This window comes from Ambystoma mexicanum, chromosome 8, assembly GCF_040938575.1.
Source record: "Ambystoma mexicanum isolate Mex_15411 chromosome 8, UKY_AmexF1_1, whole genome shotgun sequence".
Classification (NCBI taxonomy): domain Eukaryota; kingdom Metazoa; phylum Chordata; class Amphibia; order Caudata; family Ambystomatidae; genus Ambystoma; species Ambystoma mexicanum.
This window is the reverse complement of record NC_090929.1, coordinates 1,430,088,096-1,430,110,600: the sequence shown is the minus strand read 5'-3', so window position 1 is coordinate 1,430,110,600 and position 22,505 is coordinate 1,430,088,096. Positions and strand designations below refer to the sequence as shown.

The 22,505-nt window shown below is 44.5% G+C and overlaps 1 protein-coding gene across 1 annotated transcript in view; it reads left to right on the top strand.

Annotated features, from left to right (window-relative positions):
• The window catches only part of LOC138473082 (M-phase inducer phosphatase 1-A-like), a 403,086-nt gene that overhangs the window by 151,094 nt on the left and 229,487 nt on the right, over positions 1 to 22,505 (top strand). The window contains exon 5 of the mRNA XM_069611581.1: positions 13,752 to 13,785. Within this exon, the coding sequence (XP_069467682.1) occupies positions 13,752 to 13,785 (34 nt within the window). The remainder of the gene's footprint in view (positions 1 to 13,751; positions 13,786 to 22,505) is intronic.

The following is a 22,505-nucleotide window of genomic DNA, read 5'->3' as shown; positions in this document are numbered from 1 at the left end:
ACGCCCCCTTACTGGTTCGCCGTTTCCACAGGTGTCATCCGGGCAAACCAGGAGGTGTTACCCTCGGAAGGAGGCATACTGTCACGACTAGCTGGCACCGGCGTTCCCTGTGGCGACGCTGGAGATTGCGTGCACTCGCCGTTTTTCCCTCTTCCAAGATGGCTTCTCATCCTCTGGGTTACGGTGCAGTGTTTTCACGTTCACAAGTCAGATGTTCCTCTGAAGTCATCTCGTTCTCTCACAGATTCCGGATATGGTCCGGCAGAACCGAAGCCCAGAGCGTCGCTACTCTCTACAGACACTACGTGAGTTCGCAAGTAGGGGGTTTACTATTCTATCCCTCATACCTATGCTTACCTTTTCTTTTCTACTCTTTCCTACAGCCTTACTATCCTGCCTAGCCTTCCCGTTCCGCAGTCCACAGATAGTCCCCCCTTCCCGACAAATTAGGTACTTACCCAATCATTATATTGATTCCTCTCGTACCTAGTTCCTTCTCTCATCTCTCGTTTACTTATTTTAAATCAGGACTTCGCCGAGGTACAGTGACCAGATCCAGTGAATCCTGTAAATCTTGAGGAGCTGCAGCCAGCGGAGACGCGACCGATCCAGCTTCTCATCCGTTCCAGCAGGGTTTTTTCCCCCAGGAGGGTTTCCCTGGGATCCCTTGCACACCCCTTCGGTTCCCTTTTAGGGAGGAGGGAGGTGTTAGGGGCCTCAGGGGACTCCCCAATTGCCTCGTAAATTGCTGCACGAGACAGGTTAGTGTCAAAACATTACAGCATGTGGCAAAGAAGAGGACCTCAATTTTGGAGGGGTTAAGATGTAGGAAGCAAGATTACATCTGGGATTGTATGTCAGAAAGACAAGCATAGACTGAGGGATGAAGAGAGTCAGAGAAAGACATAAAGGAGAAGAAAATCGAGGAATCGTCCGCATAGAAGTGAGAAAAAAGATGAACAGACTTCATGAGCAAGAATAAGGGAATAGCAAAGAATCGAGTACCGAGCCTTGGGGGACCACGTAAGAGAAAGGGTTAGGAGAGGAAATTTGACCCATACAGGAGAAAGAATAGGTGCAATCAGAAAGAGATGTGAGAAACCAAAGAGTGAAAGAGTCAGATAATCCCAGAGTGATGAGCTTCTGGACTTCTTCTTTAATAGCCTTCTGTTGGACATATAGTATTGACTATGGATAGAGTCTCACCGACATCCCTGGACGGGTCTCAATTTGGTGTATAAAAAGCCATGAGCTCTGCCCTTGCACTCACAGAATATAATATAGAAATGGTGCAGGTAGGAATACAAGTCCTTCTTTTTCGGTCTGGAGGTTTGTAGAATCAATTCTATTGGCGGCAGAATAGTTTCAATGCTGTAAGGCGCAATGGAGCTATCATTGAGGGTTCTTTGGGCTGTCTCCAAGCCTTCAGCTAGTTGATATGACATACTTGACTGGGCGTTTGCTGGTTGCCCTGCTGAACTCTATAATTATGGTCGCTGAGACTTAAGTAATCCTGTAGGGCCCCTGCTACTTGGCTGCCAGCTCATTTTCAGATGTTGGCAAAAAAGGCAAGTACCAGATACCCCACCTTGAACTTTGGTAGCTGTGTCCCACTCTAATTTACTCTATTTTGTCTCTCTTGACTGTCTTGCAACTGCTGCTGAGCCACTTGTCAGATTATTCTAAGTTGTTCTTCAGTGGCTTGAACAAATTCCCCTGGCACCACTTCCAGGTTGCTATCACTTTCCCAAACCTCCTTTAGGACATCAAGTTCATCTGGAGGTTCTCTCCCATAAAGCAACTGGAATGGGGACAATCCAATCGAAGCTGGTTGTGTTTTCTTAGAGGTGAAGAGAGCAAAGGAAAGAAGCACATCCAAGTCCAGGCATCATCTTAAAGACATTTTCAAAGAAGGTTTTATAAAGTGTGGTTAAAGTGTTCAACTGACCATTCGATCTAAGGATGGTAAATAGAGCTGTGTAGGGTTTCGATTTGCAGTATGTTTTTCAGCTCGTTCATTAATCAGGATATGAATGGGGTTCTCTGGTCTGTAAGAATCTCTTTCTGTAAACCAACCCGGCAAAAATAGGGTATTAGGTGTTTGATCATATTCTGAGCTATTCTTCATGAGGAAGGCATTGGGTTATCAGATTGCATAGTCTATAATGACTAGAATGTTTTTATTCCATGACTTGGATGGACTTGTGTGACCTATTACATCCATATTGATTTGTGAAAAAGGCTTGTCACTAACAGCTAGAAGCTAGGCAGGAGTCTTATCCACTTTGTTATGTAAGGTTTTTCTGGCACACAGGGCACAGTATTTCTGGATTTGTTGATGAACCCTTGGCCAAGAGAACCTACTAAGCATGTGCTCCTGTGTATTTGTTACTTATAGATGTCCTGTGAAAAGGTGGTAGTGAGAAAAGTCTAACACAGCCCTTCTAAACTGAGATGGTACTAATAGTTGATGTTGGGTCTGGCTATGCCCTCTCAAATCATTAGTGACCTGATACAAGAGTCCCCCTTTTCTAAAAGATACAGTCCCAGCAATGTCCTCCCTCCTAACACTGAGATGGTGTCATAAAGGGCAGATCTCAGTGAGGGGTCCCACTCTTGCAACATCACCTTCCCTATAATTCTGCTCTCAGTTCCTTTAGGGCTGCAGGTGGAATGAGGTGGTGAGCAAGCCTCTTGATCACTGCCTGATGATGATAATGATGATGATGAATAGCTCCAGGGAGATAAGAGGACCCAAACCCTGCTTTGCCCCTGTCTTTCGTATCCATTTCCAAGATTTGCTCAACCTTGGTAAAGTTGTATTGTTCACAAAGTAGTGGTGCAATCAGGGTCCTCCTTTTTACAAGTAAATTCTCTGTACCAGATTAAAAAAGAAGGACTTTAATGACCACTCTATGATCTTTATCAATGATGTCTGTTCCTACATCAATGCCTTACCTCACGGCCAAGCTTGATTATGGGACCTGGAAATTATATGTCCCCTCTGGAAGTGTCACTCTTTGTCTAGTGGTAATGAGAGCGTGACCTATTAGCGCAATTTCTATCTGACCCCAGTGCGGCTCTAGTGGATATTTGAGCCATTAGGTTGTTGCAAAGTACTACTAGCTTAAAGATAGAGTAGTATTCCATTACGGTCTCTGTACATCCCACTCCTGACACCAAATGTCATATCGATGTTTTGGGGTGCACAAATGACAGTGCTGGAAGTATAGGTAAAAGTTGTCTTTATTCACAGAAACAACAAAACAAGTCCGTACCATAAGACAATGTTCTGGAAAAAAATAATATACAAAAGAAAAGTGCCTCTCACACTGGGTGTGATGCCATCTGCTCTGCAATGTAGTAGTTTTGCAGGGGTTCCGGAACCCTTAGAGTCTGTGGAATTTCCTAATAAAAGTCTATAACATCCCTGGGTTTTTATTACTTGGCTCTAGTCCATATCAGGTTTCCTGGGGGACATTGAACCCTGTCAATCTTCACTGCAGACTAGTTGCTCCTAATTTAGCCTTGTTGTTTCTTCCACGAGAACCAGATGTAGTTGCAGATGCTCTATGGGACTTGGTATCAGCAATATCATCTTGCCCTGCTCCCAAATGCCCTTCATGTCAGTTAGTAAGTCGTCCTATTCTTCCTCCTGCAGCCAGTTCATTTCTAACGTCCTGACCTGCTCTGCCCTTCCTGCCTAGGGCTAGTTCTTCCACCCTCTGTTCTTGTCTGGCTTCAGTCAGTCTAGCCTCCTCGTTGCTTCTTACTCTGTCTAGCTAGTACTTCCTTAATGATACTAATTCCTCACACTATCACCACATCCTCCAGACTACCACCTTCTCCAGTTGTTATTACCTCCTCTTTGTTATCACCTGCTTCTCCTGTTAACTCCTCATTATCAACTTCTCCAACTGTCACCATCTCCTCCTTGTTACCACCTCTTTGTGATGTTCCAACCTCCACTAAATTCCACCTCCTTCTGATGTTACTACCTCCTCCTTATTACCACCTCCTTCTGACTTCACCACATCCTCCTCATTGCCACCTCCTTCAACGATCACCACCACCTCCTTGTTACCACAACCTTCTTCCTCCTCCTTCCAACCACCTCCTCCAATTATCACCACCCACGTTATTGCTATCACCTTTTTACACTCCTCCACCACATCTCCCAACCATGTACTCCCACACCGCCTAACATGGGACTTTTGTAGAGCTCTCCCTCCTCACCATGGATTTGTTGTTTTGGAAATGGGTGCAGTAAATTACTGAGGGGTTCTTATTAGTTGACTCTGGTTGCCTCAGGTGTGTTTAGTAAATTGTACAGGGGCTGTGCCATGCTTAGAAGGAGGTCATCTGCCATTTTGGAATTCATACTGACTCAATGTGGTTTGAGGATATGCTGAATTTCAGGTAATGTGGTCTGTATAAGGCATGTTGATTATCCTGCTCCTAAGTACATTGAATGGGATTTTATTTCTGTATGCATTTCCGGCATTCTCCTTACCACTATTCGCACTCTCAGCATACAATATACATGGTTTGAATTGTCTGTCAATTTAGACCAGACAAAATGGCCTTTGGTTCGCAGACTCGAGCCCTGCAAACGTGACGCATCAGTGTTTTTGTCAGTGAGGGGTTGGGTAGTGACTACACGATTACTTTCTCAGGCTTGCATATCAAATTGATGCAGCCTGTGTTCGTCTCTCATATCTACGTCGTAAATGCTTGAGGACTGTGCCTGAAGCGCTAGTTCTGGCAGCTAGGAGCTTCATACCTCTACAAATTGACTTAACAGAACTAAGGATTGGGTATATGAAGGAAAGGGGTGAGGTCTTATTCGGTATTGCTTCTTTAAAGGGGTCATCTTGCCATTGAGCCTCCCTGCCTTGAATGCAACCTTTATAAGGGGTAGGAGTGTGTGTGTTTGGGGTCCTCACTTGGGAAGAGGGTTGAAAGGGTTTGCTAGGGTTACTGTGACCTGCCATGTGATGGACACCAGGTGAAAGTGACTCAGGGATCCCACTCATGCCACCCCCGCGTCCATTATAACTATAACTCTCATTAAAGAGAAAGAGTGAGCGTGCACCACCACAATTCAATGCGATAAATTCAAAGAAAACTTAAAAGATGTATTCAAGATGTATTTGTATTTGTATTTTTTTGTATTTTATTTATTTGTAGAGCGCTCCCGGCCCTGAGGCAGTTGGGCGCATATCTTCCAGCTATTAACGCTCTTAAGGCAGTACAGTTACACATGTTATACAGTTCAGTTACAAATTAAATAGGTTACAAAGAGTAGGCAGGACACAGTATTGAGTGCAAACAAGTACCAAAAAAGGGCATGACCGCAGCCGCGACCAAGCTAGTGAGAGCCATGAGAATGCTGGCAGTCAAGTTCATGCAGCCAGACTGTAGATTTTCTTTTGAAGATAGGGAAGGAGGGTTCGGATCTAATGGACGGCGGAAGCGTGTTCCAAAGCTTTGCCGCCTGGACAGGAAAGCTGGATCCCCCTGAATTCTGTAGCTTGAATCTAGGGATAGACATAGTATGGACTTGGGCCGATCTTAGGGGCCTTGATGAGGTATGTGGCAGAAGTATGTTGGAAAGGTATACTGGGGCGAGGTTGGCTCTGGCTTTGTGTGTTAAGGCAAGTGTTTTGAGGGCGATTCTGTGTTTGACAGATAGCCAATTAAGGTTGTGTCTTGTGTCGGATATTTGTGACTTCTTCGGGATGTTGAGGGCAGCCCTAATAGCGTTATTCTGTGTCACTTGTAGTTTGTTCATGTTTCTAAGGCTGGTCCCTAGAAAGAGAGAGCTGCAATAATCGATTTTTGACATAACTAGCGTTCTGGCAAGGGTAATGCAGTTGGGTGTTGTAAGGAATGGCCTACAGGCAGTAATTAATTTGCAGGTATAGGCAGATGCTGAAACGCACTGCGTTAGTTTGTCTGGTGAAGGATAAGGTGTCATCTAAGTAAATACCGAGAGTGTTGGTGTTATTAGAGGCAGTGATGGTATTGCCATCAATAGTGAATGATTTTAATGACGGGTCCAGTTTGTTCAGTCTGGAGCGGGAACCAAGTATTACTATCTCAGTTTTATCATCGTTAAAACAGAGTCCATGATGCGCCATCCAGGCATGGATCACTGAGTAGATTCCATTGAGGGCTTTAGTGTCTTCATTGTGGTCTCCTGTGATAGGGATAAGTATCTGGGTGTCATCGGCGTAGTTAGTATACGAGACACCCAAGAAATCAAGAATATCAAATAGTGGCTTAGTAAAGACATTATAGAGCGTGGGGGAGCCACACGATCCTTGAGGTACCCCGCAGAGTACTGGAGAGGGTTCAGCAGAGGCTGAGGGTGAGAGAACTCTCATGGTTCTATTGGCAAGGAAAGACCTAATCCAAGAGGTAGCGGAGTCTGAAAAGTGTGCAGCTTTTTTTAGGTGTTGGCACAGTATTTGATGGTTGACAAGGTCGAAGGCCGCCGAGAGATCGAGCAGTAGTAGGAGTGCTAGTTTGCCCTTGTCTTTTATATCTTGTATTTGGGTTACAAGGTCAATCAAGGCCGTTTCCGTGCCATGTCTAGGGCGGAAACCGGATTGCCTAAGGCCCAGGAGGTTATTAGTTTCTAGATATGCTTGAATTTGTAAGTAGGCGGCGCGGTCCAGTATTTTTAATAGAAAGGGCACCGTTGTAATAGCTCTGTAATTAGAAGGGTTACTAGGGTCGAGTGAGGGCTTTTTGAGGAGTGGGATGACCCAAGCATCTTTTAAGTTATCGCGCACCGTACCTGGTTTAAAGGAGGCGTTGATAAGGTTAGTGATGAAAGGTGCGAAGTCATGCGCTGCCGCTTTAATGACTGGAGCGGGGCAGGAGTCACCTTGACAATTGGACGATTTTAGCTTCCTAATGATATTAACCACTTCCCAGGTGTCTAAGGGTGAGAAGCTGAATGGTATGATTGGTGGTTCGGGACCGGTATTGTTGGTGGTGGATATCTTGTGATCAGGGTCGGTCAGCAGGTGTTGTTTTTTTAGGTTCATTTTGGTTTGGAGCATCAATATTTTATCTAGTAGAGCCTTCTGGATGTTCGTACACCAAGCGGCATCAGTGATGCAATTGTCGATGGGGGCAATGAGGGATTCAAGTTCTTTAAGAATCTTGAACAATTCTTTTGTGTTTGATTCTGCTAGCGTAATGCGTTCATTGTAATTATTTATTTTAGCTTGATTAATAGCTTCTTTGTAGTTAGAGGAAGCTATGGTCAGCGTAGTTTTGTTATTGAGTGTTTGGCAGTTTTTCCAATGTGCTTCTGCTTTTCTTTTAGTTTTGCGCAGTTCTTTCACGTGAAGTGTGTACCAGGAGTTGAGATGGGAGCGTGGTTTAGATTCGCGCATTTTTAGTGGGGCAATGATGTTTAATGCTTTCAGGATGGCCTGGTTATAAGAGTCTACTAAAACTGTAGGGTCCGCAAAGTGTATCGTTCAGAAGGGGAAGAATGAGAGGGAGCAATTTATCTGTTGTGATGTTTTTCTTATTACGAGTGAGGGTCGCCGGTGCAATGTTCACAGTGGGACAGTGAGGAGTAGCGTTAATGGCGAAGGTTATTATGTGATGATCTGACCAGATGCAGGGTGTGATGGTGGTCAGGGTAGTACTACAATTAAGGTCTGCAAGCCAATCTAAAGTTCTACCTTTAATATGAGTCGGTTCATGAATGTGGTGGGTATAACCTAGATCTGAGAGTGTGCTTGCTAGGTCAGTGGCGTTAGTGTCTGCTGGGTCATTAAGGCCAAGGTTAACATCTCCCAATATTATGCTTTGTGAGTTAAGTTTGGCATTATTGGTAAGGAGTGACACAATGTCCTCCGAAAAGGTTGAAGTAGGACCGGGTGGTCGGTAGATGAGATGTAGTGTGACCGTCTGGTTGGAAGATAGTGGCAATTTGAAAGATAGTGATTCAGCGGATGAGATCTGGGGGTTAGGAATAGCTCTAATGTCAAGTGAATTCTTAAAGATGATGGCAGTTCCTCCACCTTTCACTTGGGCCGTATTTCTATCACATCTGATTATGGAATAGTTGGCTGGAATGGCTAGGGATAATGAGGGGCCCGATGCTGCATGTAACCAAGTTTCAGTGACAGCTAGGAAATCAAGATTTTCAGTGGTTATAAAGTCAGCTATGTCCAGAGCATGGGCAGAGATAGATCTAGCATTGATAAGGGCTGCCTTGATCGAGGTTTAATGTCTTGGGGACATGATTTTTTATACTCTTTATACTCTTGGTTACATGTTTGTGTGGGGTTTTAGTACCAAGTCTGGATCCTAATCTGAGATTTCTTAGGAGAGTAGGTTGATGGTTAGGTGGGGTTGAGAAGTTGTTCTTTGTGGTAATCATAGGGTGAGCAGGAGCTTTACTAAACGTCCTCATGCGAGAATAACTAGTTATTAGGTTATTTCTCGATCTCAATCTAAGATTTCTAGAGGCCGTGGGGCATGGTTGGTTTGGTGTTGGTTTAGAGGCGAAGTGTTGTAGCCATAGGGCGGGGTCATTTAGGTACGGATTGAAATGCGACAATAAATCCGTAGTCCTATGCTGATGTGCGCTGGGTGTCACACCTGTGGAATAGGCCATGTGAGCCATGAGGCGTGTGCTGGATGGGAGAGAGGGGTGGCGATTGTGTAACAAATCGCTGGCAGTAGGGAGATGTCTAGGCTGGTTGCTGAAGTGCAATATGTGGAAAAGCGTGGTCAGGATCGTACACATAATGGGATAGAGTCAATACACAAAAATATCACAGTGAGAGTCACCCAAGCGGTGTTAGGTCCCAAAGAAGACACAATTTACAATGGCTATTAAAGGTATACAAATATCACAGTGAAAATTCCCCAGGCAGTGTTAAGGTGGATCCAATGAAGACACAATTTACAGTGGCTATTGAAGAGTATACAACGATCTGTGACTCAGCCGCCTCGTTTTTAGGCATGCAACTAGAGGTGCTGAGCGGCGACCAAGGTCTAGGATAGTGACTATGGTAGGCTAGATACCATCCTCATACTGCTCAATAAGGCGGTGGGGTAAGAGATTGCAATTAAAATGTACAAACAGCATAAAGGTAGAGTCGTCCACAATGTTATCATGCTCATAGGCCGGTAGTAGGATATGGACCGTTGTTAAGCTAATAAGTTGGAATGACTAGATCAAAGTAAGAAGAGGTCCTAGGCAAATCGATCACAATAGGTACAGTGCAGATAGTCATACTCATACGTAAATGACATTAAGGTGGCGAGGTTGCTTAGAACGCCATATCGTGAAAATGAGAGAGGGGGGTAACATTGCAGATAGCTCAATACGATGATGACGAGGTCAGAGGGTTGTGGCAGTAGTCAAGTTCACATGAGCAGGTCATATAATGACTAGTGTTCAAAGGCGCTCACACGCATTACTGGCGAAGGTAGTAGGTAGATCGGAGTGTGACGGTGTACGGTAAAGAGCAGTGTGATTAGGCAATAGCGGCAGACGACGTGATTAGGTCCAGTGTAGCGGAGACTTACCAGACAATGGGCGCAGATCGAGTTTGGGGGTGCAGGTGCGCAGCGAGCAATAACAGATCTGGCCCCGGCCACTGTAGTCACTGGACAGGCACAGGACAGGATTCGTCCTTAATCGTGGTCCTTAGGCAGTGGGACGGCTCACGCCTAACGACTCCGGCTGGGTGCACATATGTTACCACCTCACTTACCTGTCGGAGGGGGCGCGCCTATGGGTCCCGACGCGCCCCATCCTGGCGCTGTTATCCCCGATACCGGCTGGGGGGACCGCGGTCATCCGCGGCACTCGGCGCTTCCGGGGTTTCTGTGTCCCGGGGTCTGCGCATGCGCGGAAGGCCGCGTCTCGGTCTTCGCGCATGCGCAGTCCGCGAGACGCTTGGGAAGCCACAAGCTTGCTTCCCAAGCCTCGTTTCGGGCACGGCAGCACTCGGGGATAGCACGGCTTGCGTTCCAAGCCTCCTGAGTGCTGCCGGTCCTATTTAAGGAGCGAGATCCCGAAACTCACCACGTCTCAACGCGGTTTGTCATTCGGATCGTGTTTTCGCTCCTGTAGCCTCCTGCTACTCCAGTTTCTTGTTGATCCCTGCTCCAGCCTTGCCCTTCAGCCTTGCCTGCTTCAGCCTGCCCTACAGCCTTGCCTGCTTCAGCCTGCCCTACAGCCTTGCCTGCTCCTGTCTAGCCCTTCAGCCTTGCCTGCTTCAGCCTGCCCTACAGCCTTGCCTGCTTCAGCCTGCCCTACAGCCTTGCCTGCTTCAGCCTAGCCCTTCAGCCTTGCCTGCTTCAGCCTGCCCTACAGCCTTGCCTGCTCCAGCCTACCCCTTCATCCGTACCACCCACAGCCTTGCTCTTCGGCCTTGTCTTCCACGACCTACCTGCCTCTCTCTTCCTGCATTCCAGCTGCTTCCAGTTGCGAACACTCTACTCTGCTCTACTATTGGGTTCCCAGTTGTTTCCCTGGAATCTGGCCTTATATATTTTGTGGACATTCACTTCACTCATCAGTCTACCTTTGTGTTCCTCTCTGAAGAATACCACAGCATACAGTCCGCAACACAACCTTGCAGACTGCTCCGGCGCCACAAGAATCAGGAAGGAGCACACTTGTGGCGTTGGGAGCTGGTCCACCCCTAATCCTGTTGACTTCAGGGAAAGGGCTGCACCGGTTTCTCGCGTTACATCATCTACAGAAACCTGTCGGACAGCCTGGCGACCTCACCACAAACAAATACCGGAAGCCCAGGTACTCTGCGCCCTAGAGACGCCATCTTTAACAACATATGGTGCTGCTTGGCCAATCCGGATGCAGCGTCACAGGGGTGTTCCTTGGCGAGCTGGAGGCAGCTCACTGAGATGGAGCGGCCATCTTGGCGTGGTTTTTACCACATGGAGGGCAATGGCGGCAGCATGAGTACGATAGTACTAATATTCAGGCGGGCTGTTATAGCAAGGAGCAAATCAAGGCTCCGTCGTATTTTGTAATACTGGTGGGCGGCATCCAATTTCACAGGTGCAGCAGAAAAAAGAGGAAAGTTGCACAGCGCGTTACCTAAAATAGCAGCATGGTCTGCATACATTCCTGGAGGCTTCGTGCTGGCAGTACTGCTCCGGCAGTAGGAAGGGCGATCATTCTCCTTATGGGCAGGCAGGCTGTCTATGGGAGACAGGCACAGGACAGGATTGGTCCTTAATCGTGGTCCTTAGGCAGTGGGACGGCTCACGCCTAACGGCTCCGGCAGGGTGCACATATGGTGCTGCTTGGCCAATCCGGATGCAGCGGTCGAAGGCGTCGTCACGGGGGTGTTCCTGGCGAGCTGGAGGCAGCTCACTGAGATGGAGCGCCCATCTTGGCCTGGTTTTTACCACATGGAGGGCAATGGCGGCAGCATGAGTACGATAGTATGGGGAGCACTACAGAATATGCAGGGGCACTACTGGGTTACCATGATGAATGACAAGGATTGTGGCGTATTAGCTACAATGTTGTGTGCTCACAAAGGTCTGCGCTCATGGCGTAGTCAATTAAATGTTCAAAATCATTCCAAAGTCAAAGTTCCACCATAAGTATCAGTTGTTAAACAACCAGTTTTATGTACATTAGTAAAGAACAATAATAAAAAAAGAGCGAAACATGATTGTGGCCAAGGCATTTCGAATAGTGCGCTCTCCTTCATGAGGGCCTGCCTGTTTCCTAATTTCAACAGTATGCACAGCTGTAAGTATAGTAAGTGGTGTCGCATCATGGGAGTTGTAGTCCAGAACATTGGGAGGGCTGCAAATTGAGTTCTTTCTGAGAGATATAATACCGTTCATTATGTGTGTGATAGTTGAATATGCCTTGATCCCCATTCAGGCATGTACTGCTTTACATTATTGCCCCAAATAGGTAAATGGTATTCATTAAAATCATATGTAGATTAGGATGCACAGGGACATGTACTCAAAGCTTTTTGTCTTGTTACCACTAAGTTTATTTTCCCCAAAGATGTGATCTAAAAATATGCTGACATCTGTGGTTGACTAAGCAACTAATTAGCAACCAGACTTGAACATACAGACTGTATTCTGTTGTCTAGTACCTTTAATGCCAACCACCCAACATTCATTATCTCTAGTATATGGGCCCTGTATATTGGGCCTGCCAGACTGCATTCTGAGACTCATAATTGGACCAATTACGAGTTTGGCGGTGTTTCGGTGGTAAATATGCCAAAATACAGCCAAACGGAACTACCATTACTGCCACTTGGACCCGCAGCTTTGCCACAGTATTTCAAGTGGTGGTAGGGTGGTGTAAGTCCCAGTTTTTGGAATCTATAGGACTCCATGGGGGTTTCAGCGGAATTACCCCATTTTGGCGGTAAAGTGGCGGATTTACCTCCAGCATTTTGCCAGAGGAAAATCCTCCACCTTACCACCAAACTTACAGGTAATGTGGCAGTAACGTTGAGGTAACATAATTACTGCTGCTTTTACTGCACATACCAGCAGACTCTAATGCATTCTGTTCTACTGACTGCGGGCAGCTAAACCTATCCTTTCCAACATTGTCATCCACAGGAGAAAATTGTTCTATACCAAAAAAGAAGCCTCTTGCCCGTCCTGACGTTCACTCGAAACCTTCTTCACTTTAGATCAGCCCCATACCACATGGCGGTACATGAAGATTTGCCCCAGAAAGGAGAGTTGAGCGTCCCCTTTCTTTGATTGTTTGCAACTGTTTCATTTGCATTTCAAAAGAAACAACAGACAAAATGTCATTTAACATCTCAATATCTAATGCTTATGAAGTGTAAGGAAACAGAGGGGCGCTGGGAGTAGATACACCACATAGATTAAACAATAAGAAACCTGAAACAACCACCAAATGCCAAGGACTCCAATCAGTGAGATACATAGTTAAAATATCCACCTAAATACATAAAAGGAAAATGTAGACTTATCTTAAGTTGGACTGCTCTCTCGTCTAATTCATTTTCTAAAATAGTCTTTTGAACCCATATTCAGGAAACTGCTCCAAAGTGTATCAAATATTTTCCCTTTTTTGTGCATGTTCAACATAATTCTTTCAATATTGCAGATTGCATACATTTCTGAAAACCACATGTCTTTTGTTGGTGTTGATTTCCAACTCCGTAGGATTAACCTTTTTGCTATCATTGAGACCTTCCCTTTCTTTGATTGTGCATTCAGCTGGATGGTCTGAAGTGCATTGAGGTCTGGACAATTGCTGCATTAGATTGACCTGTATTTCTGTACAATACTACAATGCACATCCATGTTCTAGAGAACTGACAGCTCACAGAAAGTTTGGAAAAAATAGAAAAATACCTACATTGTTTTATCCATCAAAAGCAATTTTATTTGGATTTCCTTTTTAGAATCTTATTTCTTGTGCTGCGTTACTGGAATAATGTCATCCTATTGTGAATAACCATGTATATTATCCTATGTAACTTTAACAAGTCTGGTTGGTGGTCAGAACTTTACTCATGGCAAAAGGTTCCAAACACTAGCTCACCACTCCGTACTGTTGTGTACACTCCCGTGTGTAACTAAGACAATCGTTTGCGTAAAATGTTAACACAGCCATGAGTCTGTTTCTATATTAATTCATTTGTATTGTGTGCAATCCAATGCTTTTTCTTATTTTAAAAAGATGTATTTCCCCTTTCTTTTCGGTGCAGTCGGAGACCGTCGGAGAGCAGCATCTCAAAGTCGGTAAGTCCTCTCTGAGAACGGCTGTAGTCTGGGCTGCATTTAGTAGCATGTTTCCTGTTATTGTAGGCCAGTTAAACAGCGTTGAGAGTTCAGCATTTGTCTCTTTCCGAAGTTGACAGATTACCAATAACCAGGGTAATATTCTCTCCTGTTACAAAAACACTTGGAAGTGGGAGGAGCCCTGCATTATGGCAGGCAGTGGGAGCAACACCCACTGAGCTGGTGTTTCTTTGGTATTTTTACACAAATCCTTTAAAGTACTTGACTACCTTGTTAACTCATGTTCTTGTGAAGTAACTGCTTTTGTTGTTCGCACATTCAAAATTGAGCTTTAGGCTTTACCTTGGTAACACGTGCTTTTTTAAAGCAACTGATTTTATTTCATATTCTTCTCAAATGAATGAATTATTAAGCTCTGTACCTGTGCAGCAGGTGCAAAAGGTTTTTTGGTTTTATTATGGTCCCATTTTTCTCTTTGAACCCAAGTTCTCAACGATTGCTAGAGCTTGCAGTCCGTTTCTTTTGGAAATACTCCATAATGTCTCCCTCATTTGTGCACCCCGCAGTCACTGCGACTTTGGGGGTGCACAAAATATCGACTCCCATTATTGCCCACAAGAAGAATGGGGCTTGCAGGGGTGTCCCCCGCTCTACTTGGGGGCTGTAACGGGAGTCGGGGGCTGCGGGGGTGTCCCCCGCTTACCAAAATGGTAAGCGGGGGACAACAAAGTAAAAAATGAAGAAAAAAAAGCACCTGGGGCATCAGCTCTGACCCACGCAAGTGGGAGGAACTGACACTGCGGGGATAGCAGGGAGTCTGCGGCACACACAGCAGTGTGCCGCCGTAAAGGTAAGTGTGGTGGGGGGTAGGGTAGGGGTATGTGGGGTGGGGGAGGTGGGAAAAGTGATCTATTGGATCACTGTGCCGCGCCGTAAATGGCATCAACATTTCCGTTGGCACAGTTACGGGTGGCGCAGTGATCACAGATTCTTTCTTTTGTATTACTATAGCTTTATAGACCTCACACAAGGGCTGTCCCGGGAGGTATGGGCCCTGAAGAAGAGGGCCTTTAACGAGGTATAAGGGCCCATAACGACGGTACGGTCCGAGGGCGCGGTCTATGACCTATTAGAACCAATGGCCGAACACAAAAAAAGTTTATGTAAAAATATATTTTTGGGGGTAATATTCCATGTGGAATATTTATTCAACAAACATGAAAAATAACATGACAAAAATATGTCATGCTTATTTATAGTAAAATATTCTTTTTATTAATTTAAAGGAGCGAACGAAAAAAGGACGGTATTTGTATGAAAATATAATTTTAAATGAGGCCACTAGAGGGGGTGAAGCACTGTTAGTGCATGGTTTTCCGAGCTGAAAAAAGAAAGCAAAGGTCAAATTTGCGGGCGAAAACTCTGGAGTATAAGGAAACTCAGAGCCAATACCACCTCGTATAGCCCGCAAATTTACTGATGGGGAAGGATTATTCACCCTCCGAGGCAGGGCCGGCCTTAGGGGTGGGCCAGCCTTAGGGGTGGGCCGTCCGGGCATCTGCCCGGGGTGCCCTGCCATTAGCCCCCACCATGCCAGCTCGGGGGAGTCTTTCAAGGACTACCCCGAGCTGGTGTGGTGGAAGAATGTGCGGCAGGCACCCTATTGAAATTGAATGCCCTCCGCCCTCGGGAGCAGAGTGCATTTAATACCAATAGGGAGCTGATGCAAAGCATGAGCACCTATTGAAAAATGTTGCCACGCATTTTTGTTTTTCCTCCCAGGGTGCTACGGCCGATAAGGCTGGCCCTCATCCTAGGATTCTAATTCGCAATAGGGGCTTATGCCATGAAAGAGGGCTCTCAGTTAATAATCAGGTGTGTGAAGTCCACATATGATCAGCTGACTTTGGCACCTAACCTTTATTATGTGTTAGATCATGTATTAAATGTGCAGTGGTCCCGCCAATTGCACACTTGAGTTGCATCAGAATTGAGTCTATCTGCACCCGTCCATGGCATGACTGGTGCCCTAAAAGCAATCAAATCCAAGTTATAGGTGTTATTTTCTGGATGAACTTCGGAATTTTTAAAATCAAACCAATCCCCTTGCCTAACTCCCAAAGCAATTAGCACATTATACAATAAATCACTGCTGGCTCTTCAGTTTTCTCCTTCGTTTTTATGTGTCGATAGCAGTAGCTCTACTAAATTGCCATCTACTCAGTGCTCGGTCCATCTCGAAGGAAAAAGAGTTTATTAGACACCTATGAATAGTGCTTGAACAATGTTTTATACGTAATAGAAACATGGCTGAATGTTGAGAATTCATTTGTTAAATGGTCTTCTTCCGGCATATTGCAAGGATTTTCCCCAAGAATCGCCAGCTGAGGACCGGGGGAAGTGTAGCACAGATTATTAGTGATACCGTTTTGGTATCTAATATTTCTACTTCCTCACATGATAATGCTGAGTTGCTGAACATTCAATTTAAGATAACATAAAATCTGTTGCAGCATTATTCTAATATATAGACCACCAGCTCAGGATTTAACATCTGTTAATTTTGTATCTGACTATGTTGCAACTCCCATTTCAATCAGCATGCACGAAGGTGTTGCAGGCCATTTCAACTATTGCTTGGAGCTGCCAGATAATTATAAAAGGAAACAATTATTTGATGCCCTGAGTTCCTTGAGTTTTTCCCAGTTAGTTGAAGGGGCTAACCATCGCCAGGGTGATATCTTGAGCGGACCCTTTAATGCCACGCAATTCGGCTCAGTTGAACAACCTCATCCATTTAGTTGGACTGGTCATAATGGAACTCCTTTCAATTTCGTCTTTGATTTCAATTACTAAAAAAGTAATAGAGAGCAGGAAACACCTGCTTCTATCTGCTTAGATAATTTAGACATCAAAGAGGCTCTAAGATGTTATTCTTGAAACTCTTTGTACAAGGATTGGTATGTTGGCAACTCCCATAATATTTTCCATTAAAAAAAAACAATCAACCCTGGTATTCAATGCACGTAGCAAGACAAACTGTGTAAATGGATCTCCAGCAAATCACCCATTGGCTGTAAGGATATTAAAAGAAAATAACACCTCTATAAGAAAAATATGTTAAAGGATAAAAAATGCTTATCTACCTGAAATAATGTTCTCCTCAGAAAATATTTTTAAAGAACAATTTAAAGTTCTCGATTAACTAAAATCGGTATGCCATTGTTTTACAGGCTATCCTTGGATAGTCTACATTTTTATTGACTACATTTCGTTAATTCGACCATATGAACAAACATACATACACATTTCTATATGGGTTAGGAGATTAATGAGGTGGGAAAGTAGAGGGTTGGGAGGGTCTGCAGGGTGAGGAGGGGGGACTGGTGAAAGACCCCATAACAAAAAGAAAGTCAAATTCAGGTTGACCAAATATAGCGAACCAAAATGTAGACTATCAAATGATAGTTTGTCAAACAACATAGAACCACATAAAACATCTTACGCAAATGAAACTGAGATGATATCTAATCAAGATTTTTGGGATAAGATTGCTGAATTTTTTGGCCATAAAATTTACAGCATTTATACAGAACTCCAAGCCACATTTTTAGCCTGTCCCAGAATTAGGATGTGTTTTCAAGTAGTCGAGGATTCTTTGACCTACCTAATTTCCTTTGATACTTTTGCCCCCATTTTGCATAGGGATTGCAACTACTCAGCAAGGCCACACCTTATGCCTCACCACAGGATAGCTGCTCATAGAAAACAGCCATTGTAATCCTCCCATTAACATCAGAATATAGAAAATAAAAACGTTGTAATACATCTTCAGTCTGTGATAGTGCTCCAGGTAGAATAAAACATGCTTGTCCTAGCCTTCTCAAAAAGAAACGAGCAGATGAACAGGATCCAGCAAATTACTGCTCAATCGATAGATTTCCTTGTATTAAAAAATTGATTAAATAAGTAGTTGCAAAACAACTTGCCACTCATGAGGAAACAGTTTACATTCTTCACCACAGCATGCTGGATTCCACCCAAAAGTCAGTATGGTGGTATAATGATAGGTGACATCAGGTGGATGGTTGAGTGTCAGAGTACTTCTATTACTGTAGTTGTGAACTGTTTTCGACAACGTCAACCACTTAATCGTTTTAAGAAGACTACAGCTCTTTGTCATACCAGGTACAGTGCTGTGTTGGCTTAGAAGGTTTATTTCTGATAGATCTCAATCTATGATGATTGATAGCTTTGAGTATGCTTCACCAGTCTTCTCCAGTTGAATGTTGTTTCCCATAGGGTGCATGTACCTCCCCACTGCTTTTCAATGTTTTCTACAGCCACTAGCCAGATTGTGCTGATGAACCCCAGATACTATTAAACCTGGGCAGGCTTTCCAACACTAATGCCAATTTCTCTCCAGGTATGATGGTATCAGGTAATATTATCCCCATATATATGGTCGCCGTAAATAATATCGCCGGGAAAAGGTTGCAGCGATATTATATGGGTGACCATATATATGGGACCAGGGGCAAAAAAAAAGAAAATGTAAAAAACGGCCATTTTTCGGCAATATTTTTGCATGGCGAGATTTTTGTGGCGACATTATTACATGGAACCGGTATGATGGCACACATTGTCTGGATGGTTAAACATTGATTGACATTTAGTGCAATGAAAATTGAGATTCTCCCCTGTGGGCCCATTGGCAATATTGGAGATCTCCTTTTGTGGCCTATGTCCATACTGACAAGGTGCATTATCTGTGTGTCACCATTGATAGCGGATGTACACTGGCACCCAGATTAATATGGTGATTGGCTCTTGCTTTAGCCAGCTATGCCACTTTTCTGTTTTCACATTCAGCTGACTAATGCCTTTGGCTCCTCAAGGTTGGATTTTTACTAATACAGTGTATCTTGGATTATTTTGGATTGCCCAATCACTTACAAAAATGCCTTATTAGAGTGCAAACTGTGCTTGATCGATTCCTGCTTAACATCTCTAAACAGATCTCAGCACTCTTACAGGCCACCAGAGCTAGGAGCTAAGATTTGGGGAAATTCCATGTGCATGCTAAGAAAGTGCATACACAGCCCAAGCTTTAATACAAAAACAAATGCTCCTCATACATGTATTTATGTCTCATTGTCTGTAGACATTTTACTGTTAAGGTGAGTGTTGTGGCAGATGAAATGGGCGACAAGCACATAGTGCATGCTCTGCTCAGAAGAGTTTCCACCAAAATCACTATCACAGACATATTTTTCAAATAGAAACATCTGCAGTCATTCTTTTGTTCCCAAAATGCTCTATGATTTCATGTAAAGTAGCCAGGTGCAATTTGCCACCTCCCCTTTCTTTTAGACGATATATTTACAGAATGAGTGTGATTTTTCTAACTAGGACTTATTTTAAAGGCCATGGCACAGTGAAATAAAGGTAACACGAGATGTAAAAGGCTTATGGGAGTCTTTTCACTTGTTTTACAGCTCAGGGGTGTGACGTCTATTATAGTAAGATTGGAAGGCATGAGGGGAAATACGTTTCCTCCTCATTCCTGCTCCCCCATAAAAGAGATTATCATGTATCCGTAAAACGAATCGATTCCTATCGAATCCACCAGCATTTAGCAAATTGTAAATTGTAAATGCCTTCAGATAATTTGCACATGGATTTTACGTTGTTTACCAAAACAAAGAATAAAAGGAAAGAGTAAACACGATTTTGCCTGGACTTGCCCTTTAATTTTGCACTTTGTTTTGCAAAAGTGGGAATTTGCAAGGAGGAAACGTACTAGCAGGTAAGTGCTACGTTAGTGGTTCCCTGTAATCAGTTTCCACTTTCAACAAAATGAGCCTGACTATTGAATTGAATTGTATAAACACTGAGTGAGAGTATGTCCGTGGTATTTATTTACAATATGCAGACTGGGCGCAAGCAAGAACACCTGAGACTATGCCAAGTCACCCAAATACATGTTTGCAGGGTCCCATGATTTATTGTTTTTTGCATGCACCCCGCTTTAGGCAATGCAGACCACTCGTTAGGTCACCCCTCCTTGTTACAACCTGCCCTCAATTCAGCATTTACTGTTTTTGTATATGTTACCTTAGAAAAACAATTGTAACTTGAATGGCTTTTACCCCATTTTCTGAAAACTGTGCTGTAAAATGCTCAATTTCAACATAGTGGGCATCATTACGTATGTGTCCCGGCCCAGTAACAACGGTGCCGGTAAGAATACCGGCACCGTTGTTACCGGACCAGCACACTCCAAGGTCAGACCTGGCGGGCGGAACAGCACCCGCCCGCCGACTTTCACGGAAGCACCGGCACTGTTGCACACGGTGCCTGTGCTTCCGTGCTCCCCATCCCATTGAGTGCTATGGGACTCAAGTGGGAATCCGGCACCTGACTCCACGGACCGCCGAGGCTGTAATGCCCCAGTGTTTCCGTCAAGTCAGGCGCTGGAAAAATTTGCAAGTCCGGCGGGAACCTGCCAGTTTTACCAGCACGCTTTCCACCGGACTTTTAATGAGGCCCATTATTTTAAAGAAACTCCCTACAAGACTCACAGTATCTTTTTGCTCAGTCACTCGTGCTAATTCATGGGAAATGTAAATGTTTCTTCGCTAAAAATGTTCACCTGCTGCTACTGACATTCAGGGACGTCATTTGGGGGTCAACAGGGGTCGCACCCCTTTGACCACCCCCAGTGGTCTCCTTTGCTACCCCTTAAAAGAAAAGTTTTTTTGTTTTAATGGAAGCTGCTGGGCTGTGGCGTGCGTCATGCGGATCTTTGTTTCTCAAGTGGCTGGCTTTCTTCTTGGTTGGGTGATATTGTATGCATGTATATTTGTTCTATGCCATGCATGTAAGTGTAAGTGCTATATAATAACACCTCATTATCATTTGGCCTTGGACGTCTGCTTGCATTCACAGTAATTTGGCAATATGGGCCTATACACACTGAAATTAACATTACATATGGTGATCCTTTCTTGTATGAATTGTGTATCACATTACAGTGATATCGTAAACCATATTTTTCGTACTTTAACAATGCCATGTGAAGCCACTTCCTGTTTTGTCAAGGGCTGAACGTTTGTGTTCCATCGCTTCCCGTGATGTCACTTTGGGGGTGGGGTCGCATGACATCACTTCCTGTGATGTAATCAGAGGTCAAGGGCTGTGTGATGTCCCTTCCGCTACCCCTGGCATTTTGATGAAATGACGTCCGTGCTGACATTAAATCATTTGCAATGCCAGGGCCCGCTCAGGTGACACTTGCCCACATGTCACAAAAAGCTGGCTCTGCCACAGACATACAGATGATAATTCTACTGGATGCGCAGAGTGGCGGCTGGCATGTTTCAGTGCCAGTGGTGATGCATCTCAGCACTTTGTTTCTATAAGTGAAAGATGTTTGATTCAATTCAAAAACTTCCAGCAAACAGTTCAGATTATTCCAAACCAAGTGATGATTGCAAAACATAATGAACCTTCAATGGGGTTGCACACATTTCTCTGCTATTGACTAATAGCTCTTGGGCATCCAGATGCTGTGGGTCTATTGGACCTCCCTGTCTCCTCTGTCTTGGTAGCTGCTTTCTTCTTCCACATTTACTTTCTGAAGGTCTGACCCTCTCCTTCTCTCTAGACTTTCCTTCCTTGATTGCCTCTTTTACTGTTAATTCTCTTTCAACTCCCTACTGTCTTCCAAAGTCCTGTCATCCTCTTTCCTCTCTTCACAACAACCCTTTTCTCTTAGAATATCTTGCGTTTTCTCCTTCCCACCTTATGTCTCCCCATCTAACATTTATCTCTACATCCTCTTGAACAACGTTGCTCTTCTCCCTCGCCAAGCTCTGCAGCCACCCACACCCACACTCAGCCTTGCAAATTTTGTGAGGCTGATAAATGGAGTACCCTTTCACTAGGGTTGGCACACTCCCTTCCCATCTTGAACACATACGCACACATCCCAAAGGCTCCCATACCTGTCATCCTATCCCAAAGCCTCTTAAATTACCCAATATCTGTGTTCATGCCTATCCTCCAAAACAATTAATATACCTGTCACTCCATGTCACAATCCCATCGAAACAATTCCTAAACCTGGACAGGACTGATTCACGCAAATATATGGCCTTCTGGTATGCATTAGCCCGCTGGATTGCTTCTTCTAAAGGGGGGGGGGGGGGGTTATGCAGTTGATAAACTACCTTTTGTAGGTATGGGGGCAAAGAATCAACAAACTGTTCAAAGACCAACAACGCTTGGGCCTAGTCATACGTCTTGTTACTTAGCCATTTACGTAACAGGTCCTTCACCCTGCAAGACATTTGGCGTGGAGTGTCTCCTGGTCGTAATAGCAGGTGTCTAAGTCACATCCTGTTGGACTCCTGATCCTGCCCCAAAACTGCTAGGATAACCTGCTTCAGATCTTCATACATTGGGATTCAAGGCTTGAAGTGCCTGCTGGGATTCTCCGGTTAGAAGAGGGGCAATATACCAAGCCCATCGATCTCAGTGCCAGCCTGTAGTCTGGGCCACTCTCTCAAAGTTTACGAAGAAAGCAGCTGGGCCTTCTTCTTGTGGTAAGATCATGGGTGGTACAGCCAGTTGATCTCATATCTCATTAAAAGCCCAATGGCTGTAAGTGTTTCTTGATGCTGATGACTAATAGCCAGTTGGCCTTCGACCATGGC